The 15636-nt window shown below is 40.9% G+C and overlaps 1 protein-coding gene across 1 annotated transcript; it reads left to right on the forward strand.

Annotated features, from left to right (window-relative positions):
* The first annotated feature begins 2019 nt into the window (after positions 1-2019).
* Positions 2020-7228, forward strand: LOC138595074 (myelin-oligodendrocyte glycoprotein-like). The gene is made up of 5 exons (XM_069666390.1): positions 2020-2079; positions 4380-4721; positions 5079-5138; positions 6862-6963; positions 7095-7228. The coding sequence occupies exons 1-5, from the start codon at positions 2028-2030 to the stop codon at positions 7226-7228; spliced, it is 690 nt and encodes a 229-aa protein (XP_069522491.1). The 5' UTR covers positions 2020-2027.
* The last annotated feature ends 8408 nt before the right edge of the window (positions 7229-15636 follow it).

Here is a 15636-nt window from a genome sequence, read left to right on the forward strand (position 1 = left end):
AGGAATGCATCGAACCTTAAGGCCAGGGAGTTTCTCCTCATCATGCAAACATGAATACACAGAAACTTCCGTAAGCCCATCACTGTCAGGAATTACTATACATTTTATTCAATATTCTCACGTTTCTGACAACATATATTCAAACCTTTACACGACCTTTCCCGACTTTCATTCCATATATTCAAAATTTAATTCCATATATAAAAAGTTTCAATCTGTATATTCCATCAGTCATTCAGTCCATATATTCAAACTGCCATTTAATGTACTCACTTATCCCTCTGGCCAATGGATGAAGAAGCAGATATGGTCAGTTGTGCATCGTATGGATGAAAACGGGGAAATACTTGATGACTGAATGACTTCAGTACTAAATAGAATTTGTACGACACGAGGCAATAATACATTTCTGAGACAGTCTTTGGTTGCAACATATCCTGGTCTGACGAGAAGCATGATTGATCCCAGAAAATAAACATACTGGCTGTTAGAACAAAACACCTTCAATTTGCACTTGTTCCAAAACATACAGAAGCACATTTTAAAACTAAATGACATTTACCCCTCAAATGAATGTATTAAAGCAAGATTTAAATCGGGGGTATAAACAGCAACACAAATGTAGAAACAACGGAACACCCGTTCTTTGCTTGTGACACAACTCGGCATTTATGGAAATCAGTGCATGATTGGCTAACCTTACAAACTCCAACTCCAACATGATCCAACTTGGAGTCATCTTAAAAGACAAGAACATTGGATTCCTTGTTAATAACATGATCATCATAACAACGTTTTACATACATAAATGTAGGTTTACTAATTAATTGCTTGGTCTTTTTTATTTCACGTGAGGTGTGATCTCTTATATACTGCCAAAATCACCAGCCTGAACTCCTCCTCTTCCTCTTCATGTTCCCGGGTAAATTATTCAGTGGGCGTGTCTTGTACCAAACGCGGGAAATTTAGCACCACGTGACCTGTTCGTTTGACTCACATCCGTGAAGGCAACAGTCAACTTTCAACATGTGGACTGCTTTCAAAGCTTCAGAGCAGGTAAAACTCTAATTTACAGTCTAATTTCATTAAAACTTGAGGTGTTTTTGCTCTTTATTTAGTTGCATTTGCGCAGTAAAGATTGATTGGTGCAGTTCAGATTGAAAAATATAAAATAGCTGCAGAACTTTGTAAGCTCAGGAGTAAAGAAGCTGAATTCATATAAATGGGGATAAATGGTGATAAATGGTGAAGAAAAAGCCCGTTAAATAAAGTGTTAGGATCATAGATTAATTAAAGATTATATAGATTATTAAATAAGAAGAGGGACACTCCTGTGATAAATGCTCGATATAAAGAAATAAATAAACAGTTTTAGGTTTGTAAAGTCCTTCGAGGCAGCAGTTTGCGCTGTCTTTGATTTGTTTTGTATTTTACTGATTTGTATTATAGTGTGTGAACGTTTCATGTCATTAGATGCGTTCAGGTGCTGTCGGCATAAGCGGGAAAACCACTTTCACACAGTATATTCTCATGAACGCCTCCTTAAGTCTGATCATCAAATCAATAAGTCGTAGACAAGGTTGTGACCATACAGTCATTAGTTGTTACACGAGCTTCTGAGTTGAAACACTATTACGCAGTCAAGTGTATGTTGGCTTTATTATAAGAGACGTGTTAATTTACTTATTACATGTGACACCTTCGCTGTTGCAGACTCGCAATGAAAAGGGGCTATTTGTTCTTTTACCTTTTTTCATGGCAATGTTTAACATTATATTTTTATAGCTCACAGCCAAATTGGATGTATAACTTCCCACCTCTGAAATTAGGACTATCCGAGGAGCAAGTGAATGTAGCTCCGACATGATTGGCCGGCGGTTCCGCGCTAAGCTTGAGTTGGGGGGAATAATCGTCATACGGTGAACTGGAAGTTACTTCGTGTGTTAGTGCTGCCTGGTCCACGCATCTAACGGGTTTTAAAAGACACAACATTACGACGAAGACGCTGTGAAACTTGTGAAAGGATCATGGCACTGATCGTTTTACTTTTTACTTTATGTTTTTCGTGGCTTGTTGACGGTAAGTTTAAAGCTTGACTCTGGTTTTTTCAGGTGGCTTAGTGCCGCTTTCATTCAACAATTTGTTAAACTTTAAAGCCGAATTGTTTTTATTTCAGGGAAGATAATTAAACACTGAATAAAGCCGTTTCACGTTTAATATTAGTGTTGAATGTTTCTTGAGCGCTTCTGACAAAGTGTCTGGAGAGGCTAATGCTAACGTTAGCTCCGCTTGTAACTAGGATTCCTGAAGTTTTATTCGTTCATATTAACGAGAGTCGCGTTATCGGCAGATGTCTTCTCCTCCCCTAAACAAACGGCCTGGTAAAACAAACCGGTAAACACACTTTTAGGCCAGTTTTTCCCGTTAAAAAATAGTGTCTTTCCAGCGCTTTTCAGCAGACAGGGGCTGTCAGGATTAGCTCCGAGCCGCTACCTCACTGCGGTCAAGCCAGCCGTGATTTGCGTTTCCTTGGTCAAAATCTAACGTTTACGGTAATCGTATTAAAACCGCTCTTAAGAGCTGCTGGTAGTGAATTTGGGGCAGACTGCGGTCTCATGATCAGACCCATAGACATATATACACGTCTATGATCAGACCCATGAAACATACGATACTTTTACAGTATTCCGTATTTACAGTATTTCCGTAAGTAGTCCAAGATTAATATACTGCTGAACTAAGTACTTCCTAGAGTACTTGCATGAATAATATGGAGTACTTTTACTGAGTACTTTTCGAGTAATCCTGTGTCAAAATCCTTAACAGAGAGCAAGAATAAGGATACTTCACCCAACTTTGATGTGGAATAAAAACGTATTTTCCATTAGTAGTCCAAGATTCATATACTGCTGAACTTAGTACTTCCTAGACTACTTGCATGCATAATACGAAGTACTAAGTTCAGCAGTATATGTATCTTGGACTACTTATGAAAAATAAGGTTTTTATTCCACATCAAAGTTGGGCGAAATATCCTTATTCTTGTTCTCTGTTAAGGATTTTGACACAGGATTACTCGAAAAGTACTCCATATTATTCATGCAAGTACTCTATGTAGTACTAAGTTCAGCAGTATATGAATCTTGGACTACTTACGGAAAATAAGGTTTTTATTCTACATCAAAGTTGGGTGAGGTATCCTTATTCTTCTCCCGTCGTCTTTTACTTTGAAATCCGGAAGGATACCTTCGTGATACCTTCAGTTTATTACCGGGAATTATTACTGTAAAAGTATCGTATGTTTCATGGGTCTGATTGTGAGACCATAGTCTACCCGAAATTCACTACCAGCAGCTCTTCAGAGCGGTTTCATTACGATTACCATAAATGTTAGTGCATTTGGGCGCTGGGAAAAAAGGTGCGGCTGATTTGACCAAGGAAACGCGAACCACGGCTGGCTTGACCGCAGTGCTACCTCAGGGGTGCCCGATCATGCTCCTGGAGAGCTACCTTCCTGCATGTTTTAGGATTCACCGCTGGAGCAGGGTTGGGCACCTCTGCGCTTCCTGCTGGTAACACCCTCCTTGCTATAGGGGTACACTTAAATTCGATTTTCTTTCCCTATTTAAGCCAAACAAACGGCTCTATTTAAATAAAGAAGTTGACGTTACAAGTTGTTTTCATTTTACTTTTATTTTTCATTAATACTAAATATGTGGCATTTGTTGCTTTTACACAGATTTTGAGTCAAAAAAATGTAAACACCAGACAAAACAATAAATAGAACTAAAACGATTGCAATTTAGTATCCCTTAAAGCCTAACATGTCGCATATCTAATAATAATGCTGACGAATGAGTGATCCAACAGATTTCTCTGCATGTGCTTAGTGAGGCAACATTCAGACACAACAATACCGACCCTTCACTGGATTATGCCTGATACAAACAACAAAAGTCTATGAAGACATATGAAGTGTTTTTGGCAACTTATATGAGAAGAAATGCTAGATTTATTTATGGATAAGTTGCCGCTACACGTTCAGTCTTTCTGAACGACTCTTCACCAAACGTCTCCCTGTCGAACTGTGTCCGTCAAGGTCCTTCTGTTTATGGAGTAAAAAGCAGCACAACCCCCCACAGATCTCAGCATGATGATGTGTATGTCCAGTTCTGCTTTTTGACAACAACTTACAGTTGTTGCAACAACAATACAGTTAGTGTGTTATACACTGGGAAGGATTTATAGTTGACAGGCGCTCACGTGCACTAAAGTCAAATAATACATCAGGTGTGTGTTTTAAAAGTGTGTAAATGTTTGAGCACGTCCGAAGGAGAGACGTCTTTTCAGCTTGTGTGTTTGTATTTTTGTTTCCTCAGGAGCGTCTCAGGTCATCTGTCCGACTCAGACAATAACGGCAGTGAAAGGCAGTGACGTCTTTCTTACGGCGCATGTGAAGCCCCAGGCCGACCTGTCCATGGAAAGGGTGGACGTGATGAGAAAAGACCCTGACATGATGGTCCAGTCCTTTAAATATGGAAAGAATTATCTTGTTCAGCAGAGCCCTCAGTACAGAAACACGTCAATAAATTCTGAAGCCCTGAGCAGTGGAAACATAACTGTGAGGATCTCCTCATTAACGCTGAATGACAGCGGACTGTACAGAATCACTGTGTTCAAAGGAAAACAGCAACATAGTTGTGCTGTCAACCTCACTGTTGGTAAGTGGCGTTAATTTTGGCAGCTATTTTTGATTTAGTCTTCAGAAGAAAATGTTTATTAGTTTTAGTCAAATTGTAGCCATTTTACCCTTTATAGTTTTAGTCTAGTTTTACTCGACGAAAACTCAAAACATTTTTAGAAGTCATTACTCTGAGTCAAAACGTTTTCTCATATGCCCCCCATCATTACTTTTATTAACGAAATGAACACTGTTGGTAAGTTTGCCGAGTTTAATACAGTACAGTTAAATTCATTAACACGCTGTGACTGTAGAGGTGGAAGAGCTTGTTGCTTTGTGGTTTTTGTTTGTGTTATTGAAAAAGCAGCTCAATATTTCTGCTTCTCATTTGAAACAGTTGATGGTTCCAGCACATCAGGACCTCCAGAGGAGGACACAACCAAACCAAACGATCCTGGTAAGTGTCTCTTCATGGTCTGTAAAAGAACGACTGAGGGATCTACATTAACGGCCTCTGACCAGTTGTCTTACCCAGCCAGCGTGCCCCAAAGTCCTGGTCTTCCCAACTAGATTTTGGCTGTGTTCGAAATGCCGTGCTACATGCTACATGCTACATGCTTCATACTACATGCTATATACTGCATACTGCGTTCGGCGGTAGTCTGTAGTATGGAGGAGCTTTTAACATTGATTTTGCAGTATGCTAAGCCAGGCGGAAGTAATCTATAACCGCTGCTTCTTTAGCTATAGCGCCCCCTTCTGCTGGAATGCTGCTGCTGTCCGTCATTTCAACTGCCGCTGTGACGTTCCAGCGCTTTGCATTGTGGGATACAGTAGGCGAGGTAGACTGGTGCGATGCATACTGGAGATTTTCTCCAGATCAGTACGACATCCGGGTATTCTTGGCGTACTGCACATGTTGCTTTTGTTTGCATACTGCAGACTACATTTAGGCCACATCAGTACGTGCTGCTAGTAGAGTGTGGCATTTCCAACACAGCATTTATTTTAGCGAAGCCTGAACATTTAAAGAGCAACTTGCAGGTCGGAGACCCGAGTGAATCACTGTGTAGGAAAATGATTTAGACATTCTATTTTCAACCAAATATATGCTTTAATACAGTACAGTGGTTTCTGGAGTCATTTTGGTACATTGTCTTATATGTTCACATCAAAGCAGACAATCGGATGTGACGTAACATGAGGGAGTCCTGCTGATTGATGACAGGTTTAACCTTAATAAATATGGATCTAAATCCGAGCTCTGTCACTGAAGATGAAGAAATAGTTCCTTTAAAATCGTCTGACGGACCACAGGCTTATAACGATGAGGCGTCAAAGAGAGCAGGAACAGGCCGGGATGAGGAGAAATAACGGCCACAGGAGAGACATTGAGCTGCGTGACGAGAACCAGTACACAACTGGCCACACCAGCCATCAGTCTCACACGGTCCTGGTTTCAACATCCCACCCTGAACTCCATGATATGGCTTGCAACATAATCCTCCTGTGCACAATGAGCGCTACAGATGACGGCGTTTTTTGTGTCTCTTCACCTGCACAAAACGCATCCAGGCACGAGAGCTCGCTCGGCTCCTCTTCCTGTCAGGAGAACGGTGGACTCGATGTCCTGTCGAGCTACAATCTGTGCAACCGGCACAAACTAAACAACCAACATAAGAACTGGTGAAATGTTAGGCTACAGAAATAATATCTACACAATGTGGTTCGACTGCTCCGACTCAGACTACTACATACTTCTGCACGTTGTGCTAAAGCAGAGTCGGACACTGCGAGTCCCTCTAAAGACGTAACGCGACGCCATGTTGAAAAACGCCACTTTTAGCAGCTTTACTGAAAGCAGCCACTTTTCCTCTAGATTTGTGCCCTTATGTCTTATAAATCATAAACTCAAGGATGAACTTTTTCAGACAAGATTGAGTGTTGGTGTCGTAAAGAATGTAACCTGCAAGTTGCTCTTTAACAAAGTAGGAACCCGACTGTGATCGCTGATTAAGGCTTGTAGAATTAGTTTCTTGTATTATTTTGGGAAAACAAGAGGCTGGAGTTTTAACTCAAAAGTAGTCGGTGGAGTTTAAGAGCAAAATGTTTTACTGTCTGTCGGGGGAAATTTAGTTCTGAACTCTTCTCGCCCTCAACTAAACTCTGATTCTCTACAGGTGCTTCAGTGCAGACGCCTACCTGGGTTATTGGTGTGGTCCTTTCTGTTGTTGCTGCAGTTGCTGCTGGTATTCTTTGCTGGTGGAAATTTGAAAACCTCAGTAAGTCTCAAACCTCTGCTCTCTACATTTACTGAATCAGTTTAATCTTACTTAATACATTTACTCAGGAACAGTTCGGAGGTACACACAAACTTTATCAGGTTTTATTAATTCAGCGTCCTTTTTCACAGGGACTTTTGTCAACCGGTGCAACTGGAGTCAAGAAGCCGGGCCGAAGCCGAACAACTATGAGCTGCAGAATCTGAATTCCAAACCAACAGAAGAGGAAGAAGACCAACACACTGCTGACCTGAAAGTGACCTGAGCGAGTGTGTGATCCTGGGGTCCGTTTCAGAAAGCAGGTTTAGTGAAACCCCGGGTTTGTTAACCCTGAAATGAGGGAAACCTCAGGCTTGCCGTTTCAGAAAGAGAGGTAGCTTCAACTCTGAGTTGGTTACTATGGTAACTGTGTCGGTGAACCTAACCTGGAGCAGGTTTTCTTCAGTCTGTGCTGCTCTGACCCCTTTGCAACAGTCTTTTATAATTCTAATAATCAAAGGACAAATCTGTGTCAAAGTCATTCGTCGATTTTCCACCAGCACTGCCGAGAGCGCTCAGATCAGACGAACGATCATTTAATTGGTCCTCTTCATTTCCTACCAATACATAAACATCTGTTTATTATTGGAAATATTTATTTTAAAAAAACCCAACACAGTTCAGTTTAATCAACTAACCAGAATTTAGCTGAGAGGACAGACTGGATGTGAAGTCAGCTTCATGTGAGGGATAAAGCTAATGCACATTAAAACAGCCATTGAATGATATTTAATCTGTTTCATATTTAAAATCTGACTGAAGTGAGGTTCAGCCATGAGCCTGTTCTGCCTGAGCCGCACCTTTCAATGATGTTCTGCTGTTTTGTTTTTAACTGCTTCCATGTACGTTTCTCTCCCGCTGCATTGCTCCTAAATTAATATACATTTTAGCTTCCGGTCGTGATGAAGTATTAAATAAACAGACCAGTTCAAACTTGCGCATTAACTCGAGCAGCAGTTTCTTCCCACGCCGCTTCTCTCTCTTTTGCAGCTGCAGCCGTGTTACTTTATGTTTCTAAAAACATGCTCGTATTCGCTGAACGTCTGCATGAGGATTTCGAGCTCCACTGGTGTGACGTAGGAGGACCTCTTTTTGTGTACCGTTGCCATGGTGAATCGTTGTATCGGGGCTCCATTAATGCTGACTTTTTACAGTCAGCGTGCACGCACTTAACTCTGGCTGAACCTACTCAGAGTTGATTGAACTAACTCTGATCAGCTGTTCTGAAACCAAAAAGCCAGCGACTTTTAACTCAGAGTAAATCAAACCACAGTCCGGGGTTAGACTGAGGGTTTGTTGAACCTCCTTTCTGAAACAGACCCCAGGACGCCCCCCGTCCATCACTACAAGGATGATTACTGCGCATGACAAACACTTCAACTACTACATATCACCGAGCAAAGGCATTACAGACCTCAGACATTTTCTTACGTCTGTTTTTGGACCAAATTCACCATAGTCATCACAAGCTGTGCGGAACAACAATCTCCTCCCCATCCTGCACTGCGATCAATCGTAGTATGTCTGACTGTTTTCTTTGCCTGCTGCCTTTTCGCCTGTGTGTTAGGAAGACGCGTTTCTTTGCTGAAACAGCCGCTGGACGCTTTTGTTTGTTTCTTGTCGTAGCAATTGTAGTTTTTAACAACCAGCAAATATTCTGCCTTTAATGGCCCATGGCCTCTCCTTCCTTCTATCCACACCACTTTGCACTGAAGGGATCAAATTAAATGTGAAGAGGTGGAGGAATAACTTTAACACTGAACTGTATTGTGTGCAATTATCTGTCTATAACTTATTTCTCTTTCTTATATAAATGGCTCCTTCTCTGAATTTCAAAGTAAAAGTATGAATCTGTGTGAATGTGATGTCATCAGTGTGTTAATGTGTGTAAAAAAAGGTGACTGTGCAATGAAGTGTAAAGTGCTTAGAGTGCTTACTGTTTACTGTAATGCACCCTAATACCTTGACTGTTTATCCTGTTAACACTGTATGTGCCTTATTGATGATGTGAAATTACTGGTAGCCAACTGTCAATCACAGGAGAAGTGAATGTCAGAGGCCTGCTCGACCACACAGTGATTCTGCCGTGTGAGACTGAATCGTCTGTTGCACTTATTGTCAAATTGTAGCCAAATTATCGGTGCTGGAAGAGTTTGTTCATCGCTGTACTTTTTCTAAATGCTCTGTATTAGACAGAAAACTGTATGTGTAAGAGCCATATTCATGTTTTTGGGTAAAGCTGTTTTGTTTTTGTGCCACTGGGTGTCGCTGCACTATTGCTTATGGTAAAAGGTATAAAGGTATGCTGATAGTAAATGTATGCGTGTGTTTGACCCCGGAAGGGCAAACGGTTTTTGACCAATGTGGCGGCAGGCGGCATGGCACACCGCAGCTGTATCGTTTGTATTGTTTGATCGATCGTGAATGGAAACTGGATGCTGTATCAACGCTGCATGGCGATTGGAATAAATGGATTGTATTATGCAAACTTAAGATACCTGCAGAGACCTTATTGAAAACATCAAAGGCAAACGGTATCGTATTGAAGTGTACAGCGCGTCAGCCAGGTCACTCCTGGGAGCCAAACTCATCGGCAGCTTTAGTACTAGTCTAAGCTTCTATAGTATGGGTTCTGTTTAAACAATCAAGCAACAGACCTGATTATGCAAACGAAATAAAGTGATGATTGAATACAAAACTGATCTGTGCTTTTATTTTGTTAGTTTTTTTCTTTGTAAATGTAAGAGATGAAAGTAAAAGACAAGTTTGTCTTTTTAACCAACCTTCATGCTTTCAGTCCATTTATTAAACTTTGATTCCATATATTAAAAGTTGAATCTATATTCAATCATTCAGTCCACATATTCAAACTGCCATTTAATATACTCCCTTATCACCCGGGACTCCTCCTGTTCCACCAGAGCCTCTTCATGTTCCTGGGTAAATTATGAAGTAGGCGTGTCTTGTACCACTGCGCACTGCTTTGGTCGAAAAACGCGGGAAATGGAGAAAGTGAGGACCACGTGACCTGGTGAGTTTGACCCACATCCGTGAACGAAACGGACAACTTTCAACATGTGGACTGCTTTCAAAGCTTCAGAGCCGGTAAAACACTAACTTAGTCTATTTTTATTAACAACTGAGGTGTTTTTTTTGTTTATTCAGTTGCATTTGGGTTGTAAAGATTGATTGTTGCAGTTTTAAGATTGAAAAAAGATAAAATAGCTGCGGAACTTTGTAAACTCAGGAGTACTGAAGCTGAACTCAGTTTCTCGGGGATAAATGTTGGAGGAAAACTGTTTTACTTTGCCCGTGAATAAAGTGTTAGAAGAACGTGGATTAACGGAGAAACGTAAAACCAGGAGCAGGGTTGGAGACCTCTGCTTTCCACCGACTGCACACCTCCGTCCATGTTGGGAAGGAGTTGCTCTGGTTTGAGTGAAGCGCCTAATGGCTGTCAAAAAGTTTGGACACCGACCACAAGGCAGTGATGAGTCTTATGTCTTACTCATCAATATTCCTCGATACACTTCATGAACTGTCAGACGGACACCAAACGGGTTTATCAAAGTACTGGCATTCACAATTGAATGGTTCAGGCCGACACATTCCTCATGAAAGCTGTCTTAATAAACATATCTGCAATGGCGTTTATATCGTATATATTGGACAGTAAATTACAGTCGTCCAGACACATGCTACTCGATGTATCACCCTTCTTGCCCCGCCTAGTCCAGCTGCGTTACAGCCCCTCACATCCGAAAACACCAACCAAAGTTCTGAACCAGATGAGACTTGATGATCGGAAAGTATCATCTGGTTCAACCGCGCGAGTACTTCAGTTTAAAAGTCTCAACATTACGAGGAAAACGCAGTGAAGCTTGTGTTCGTCATGGGGTCAGAGAGGATAATGGCACTGATCCTTTCACTGTCTTCGCTGGCTGTCGGTAAGTTTAAAGCTCGATTCTGTCAGTTTGATGAAATAGCGTTACGTCTTTAGAATAGCATTTATTATCATGCGCTAAAGTTGTCAGTCACATTTTAAAAGCTGAATTATGTTTATTTCAGGGAACATCAGGGTCCCAAATTAACTTTTTAGTCTACCTGCCATTGGCGGGTAGACTAGAAAGAAATACATTTACTTTAGTACTGAAATCATAGTAGCTGTATAATTATGAGGTAATGTATTTTGCTTGTGTATTTATTTATACTTTTACTCCACTGAACTGAAAAATATAAAGTAGTTAGAATCAGCTCCACCTTTAAAAAGTGGTGTACGCAGTAATGCTGTAATAACCGCGTACACGAGGCCATCCTGCACAAAGAGGAAGTTACTTTGAGTTATGTTACTGTCGGAATATTTTGATCCTGGTCATTTTTACTCTTGCTCAAGTTTTTATTGCAGGGCTTTTGCTTGTAATGGAGCGTTAATACACTCAGATATTACTCTTTTTCTTAAGTACTTATTTCATCACTGCAACAAAATAAACGTTTCATTAGTGCAGCTCATTAATCCACTGCACAATGACACTTACAGTAGTTCTGATCAGGCACTCATAGCTCTCTCCTTCCTCTCTCATCCGACTGTACTCAGCTGTTAGTGACAGCCTCTGCTGCCTCCTGCTACATGTCTCAGGTGTTTAGCTTCTCCTCTGCCTCCCGTAGTGACAGTGGTACACGTTAAAGCAGGGGTGTCAAACTCATATTAGGTAGTGGGCCGGATTTGTTCAGATGAGACCTCAAAGGGGCCGGACTATTTTTGGCCGCCATCATGATGTCTTAACACATAGATATATCGGCTACTACAGTTTTATTATTTGAAATCATTCAATAAGAGCCGACAGATACTTTTAACAATCAGTGAGCATTTCATGTTGTTGCATAAACAACAAAAAATATAAGAACAACAAGAGCAACATGCAATCCTTGTTAACATATTAACAAAGATTCATTTCATATTTGAATGTCTTCACTAACGATACATTTGAAAGAATAGGTTAATAATAATAGTACATAATAATACTGTACAACAGTACAGTAGAATGGAAGTGTAACAACAAGGGGCTTAGTAAACTTTCCTATTTACACCACTTTAAACAACAATACATTTAGTGTTTAAATCTCATTGTGGTACATTAATTATTCATTTTAAATATTGCTGGTTAAGGCTATTGTAGGAGCCAGGTTGTGTTGTGCACGTTTTTGTAGACAGGTGGCACTGTCTGTTCAGGTCTGTTGGGTGTGTCTACTTAGGTAGGTGGGTTAATCAGTGCAGGTGCGCACGCTGAGGAAGCCAATACGGTTTTTGACCGTGCCATGGCATCTAAAACACCGCAGGTCAGAGTGTTTATTAGTAAATTGGGGCTATGAAAAGTATTATTGCACGGTACGGGAAAGCAGTTTGTTTTAAACACTTGTTGTGAGTAATAAATCGGCAAAACGAAAATTGGACATTTTGCTGTGTTTTGTGGATCTGCACCTACACTGGCACGCGTACAAACCCTTCATACCAGCATGCGCCGATAGTGACAAAGGTACGCCACTATAGCTATAAAACAGCCAGCCATTGTCCAGAAAGTGCGACCTGATATCGGGTTAGTTTGTGTGTAGTGACGAGAGAGAGAGGGATTTTTGCCAACCAGGTTTGGGGCCGGCAGTGTATGTGAAACTGGTAGAGGAAAAGGAAGACCCACATTTTGACTTTTACCAGCCTGTCGACATCAGAAACTAGCTTCTGAGCAGTGGCGATTTTCATTATGTCTTCTCCTCTTCTAAACAAACGGCCCGTAAAACAAACCGGTAAAATATGGAAAGCCACAAGGGTCAAAACGTGTAGTCCGACGTTCGCATTAATATGACGCCTTAAGACGTTGAAAAATAACCTGTTAACGAGTGAGTTTTTAACTTGTTAAGACGTTTAATATTGGGTGATACCACTTCATCCGTTTCTGACGCGAATCCCAACATACAGTCGTTGGAAGACAGAAAACAGTTCCCCGCTCGTATATCTAAACCTCGTATGAATTGAGGTCAGGATATGATATTTATTGAATTGGAGTTTAGAAATGATATGAATTCATAGTGACGTTATTAAAATCAGCATTTTTGTACTGGTTACTTATCGAGGAAAAATGTAGCTTGTGTACTTTCATTTAATGTGGTGTGCTCGCCTACACGCCCACTAGGTGGCAGTATTGGAGCACAAGTGGCGACCTGTTGAATTTAATACATTGGAAGGCGGTTGATGTTCTGCACGCCCGGTGGAAACTTGTTAAGATCTTTTCTGATTAATGGCGACATTTTTAGTGCAGCCGATGGGTATATGTTTTTAATGTGATGGTCGTGTGAATTATACTTTGTGACTATAATGTAAAAAATAATCTGATTTAACTTTGATCTTTTCATGAACAGAATCAGCTTTCTTGTGTCAGACATCACATTTGTGTTTAGAAAGAAATTCTTGTATAATTGAGACTGGATGAAAGCGTGTGCTGTTCACCGTCTGGATCAGAACGACAACTAACAGAAAATGTGGAGTACAGTTTATCACTGCAACTTTTAACTTAATCACAATATTAACCAAGTCGAAGCTTTTTCTGCCATCAGAAAGTAATGCAGCATTCTTAGAGAACATAGCATCACTGCTGTGAAGTAGTTTAATGGCAGAGGAAATGTATGTATGAGGAGGGCCGTAGCAGCAGCCATCAAAGGGAGACTGGAAGCTGTGGACCGAGCCACCCATGGCTTCTTGTCCAAAATGTTAGACATGATACTCTCTGTAGGCCTGTTTGAAAAATCATCATCATGGTCATCAGATAATAAACGTCGGGTACATTCTGCAAATGTCCTGCCACAGCTCCTGACAAAGTTTCTGGATGCCATTCCTCGCTCTCTAAACCAGCAGAGTGAAGTTGTAGTTCTAAATTGCCTGCACAATTTTACAAAGTGTCTTCTTCTTCTTCTTTATGGGATTTTATGGCAGACTAGGCGCGTTTAGTGCATTGCAGCCTCACTCTGGTTGGAATAGACACTACTTATTTCAGAAACTGATCCACCCCCGCACACAATGGACTGTTCCACATACTACGTCACAGTTGCGTGTAAGTCACGTGATAGCTACGGAGCCCAAACGTACCCACCAGCAAGAGCGCACATGACCACAACATAGACATACGTCTAGCCCAACGCAGCACCTACGTCATAAAGGGGTGGGTATGTTGAAGCCAGCCAATAGCATGGAGGTCTTTATGGTCCAAACCTCTGAACAAGGTAAAAACTCACTTGTTAACAGGTTTACTAACGTCCTAAGGCGCTTTTAGCGTGTTATGACGTGATATTTTTTTCGTGTTAAGACGTCCATATTTAACATATTAATGCGAACGTCGGACTACACGTTTTGACCCTTGTGGCTTTCCATAGTAAAAACCTGTTTTAGTCAGTTTCATGTAAAAAAATAAAATAAATCAGTGTCTTTCCAGCGCTTTTCAGCAGACACGGGCTGTCAGGAGGAGCTGCGAGCCGCTACCTGCCTCCAACATTAGCCCTGACTACGGGAGCTCAGCCTGCTTTTAGGTTAGCATTCCACTAGTGTTCACCATTCACAGGGTTGTTTTACGGGGCCCGAATTATCGGCGGGGCTCTGCCCCTCTCCAAAACAAACTGGCTCGGTAATTAAACCGGAAAACTAGAAATGAAAGAACTATGAAGAAATAAAGTGTTTCTCCAACGCTCTTCAGCGGGTAGGTGACGTCAGGAGGAGCAGCGAGCTCTGCTGCTGACGTTTTTGGAATAATGCTGCAGTTAACTAAGAACCGACAATTAAATTAGGTTCTTTTCCCATTTGATCCAAACAAACGGCTCTATTTAAACAACAAAATCAAAATATGGGCTACTGCAATCTTCCCCCATCTTCCGCCACTATCCACTGTGCTCTGTCTGAAATAAAGCCAAAAAAACCAAAACATTTAATTTAGATATTGTGTTACAGAGATGCTCTGGTCGACACATCATACACAGAGAAAAGTAACAAATATCTTCGCTTGGTACAGATCCCTGCTAAAATCACACCATAATCACTCGTTCATATTTTTCAATGAAAATGACAATAATGATGTAAAAATGATCGTTCCCTTTAATATCGCAAATCATATCAAAATTGCAAAAAGCAGCCCAACCCCCCACAGATCTCAGCATTATGATGTGTATGTCCAGTTCAGGTTATTCAATTTTATTATTATTATCATTATTAGCTTAACCTGAGTATGGTTCTCTCTGTTTGAACTTTTGAAGGACTTTGTAAAACTTTTAACTTAGTTTTACTTACTAAACTACTTCCTCTCTGTGCTGTATTAAGGGTTGACTTTCATAAACTGGGATTTGATTGGAATTCACAATGTTAAAAAGAGCCAAATCACCCCTTTTCCATCAACAGACACGATCATCAGACCAAAAAAAAGTGTTTTCACGTTATGTCTGATGATGTGATTATATGATGATGAGGTAATAAACCTGCCTCAATATGCCTTCTTTGCTGCTCACTGTCAGAGTTGGAGCTCCCTCACAACTCAATCATAGTGTCAGTGCTTGCAGAGGGGGACGCTGAGCCAGTGGAGCTATTTCTATGATTTGGGTACA

The sequence above is a fragment of the Semicossyphus pulcher genome, unplaced genomic scaffold (assembly GCF_022749685.1).
Source record: "Semicossyphus pulcher isolate SPU_LCO1_2020_fin unplaced genomic scaffold, fSemPul1.0.p SCAF_17, whole genome shotgun sequence".
Lineage (NCBI taxonomy): Eukaryota > Metazoa > Chordata > Actinopteri > Labriformes > Labridae > Semicossyphus > Semicossyphus pulcher.

Coding starts and splice junctions, on each gene's coding strand:
- LOC138595074 (XM_069666390.1), top strand. CDS start 2,028: ATGGCACTGATCGTTTTACTTTTTACTTTATGTTTTTCGTGGCTTGTT. Junction 2,080..4,379: donor TTTTTCGTGGCTTGTTGACG/GTAAGTTTAAAG, acceptor TTGTTTCCTCAG/GAGCGTCTCAGGTCATCTGT. Junction 6,964..7,094: donor GTGGAAATTTGAAAACCTCA/GTAAGTCTCAAA, acceptor CCTTTTTCACAG/GGACTTTTGTCAACCGGTGC.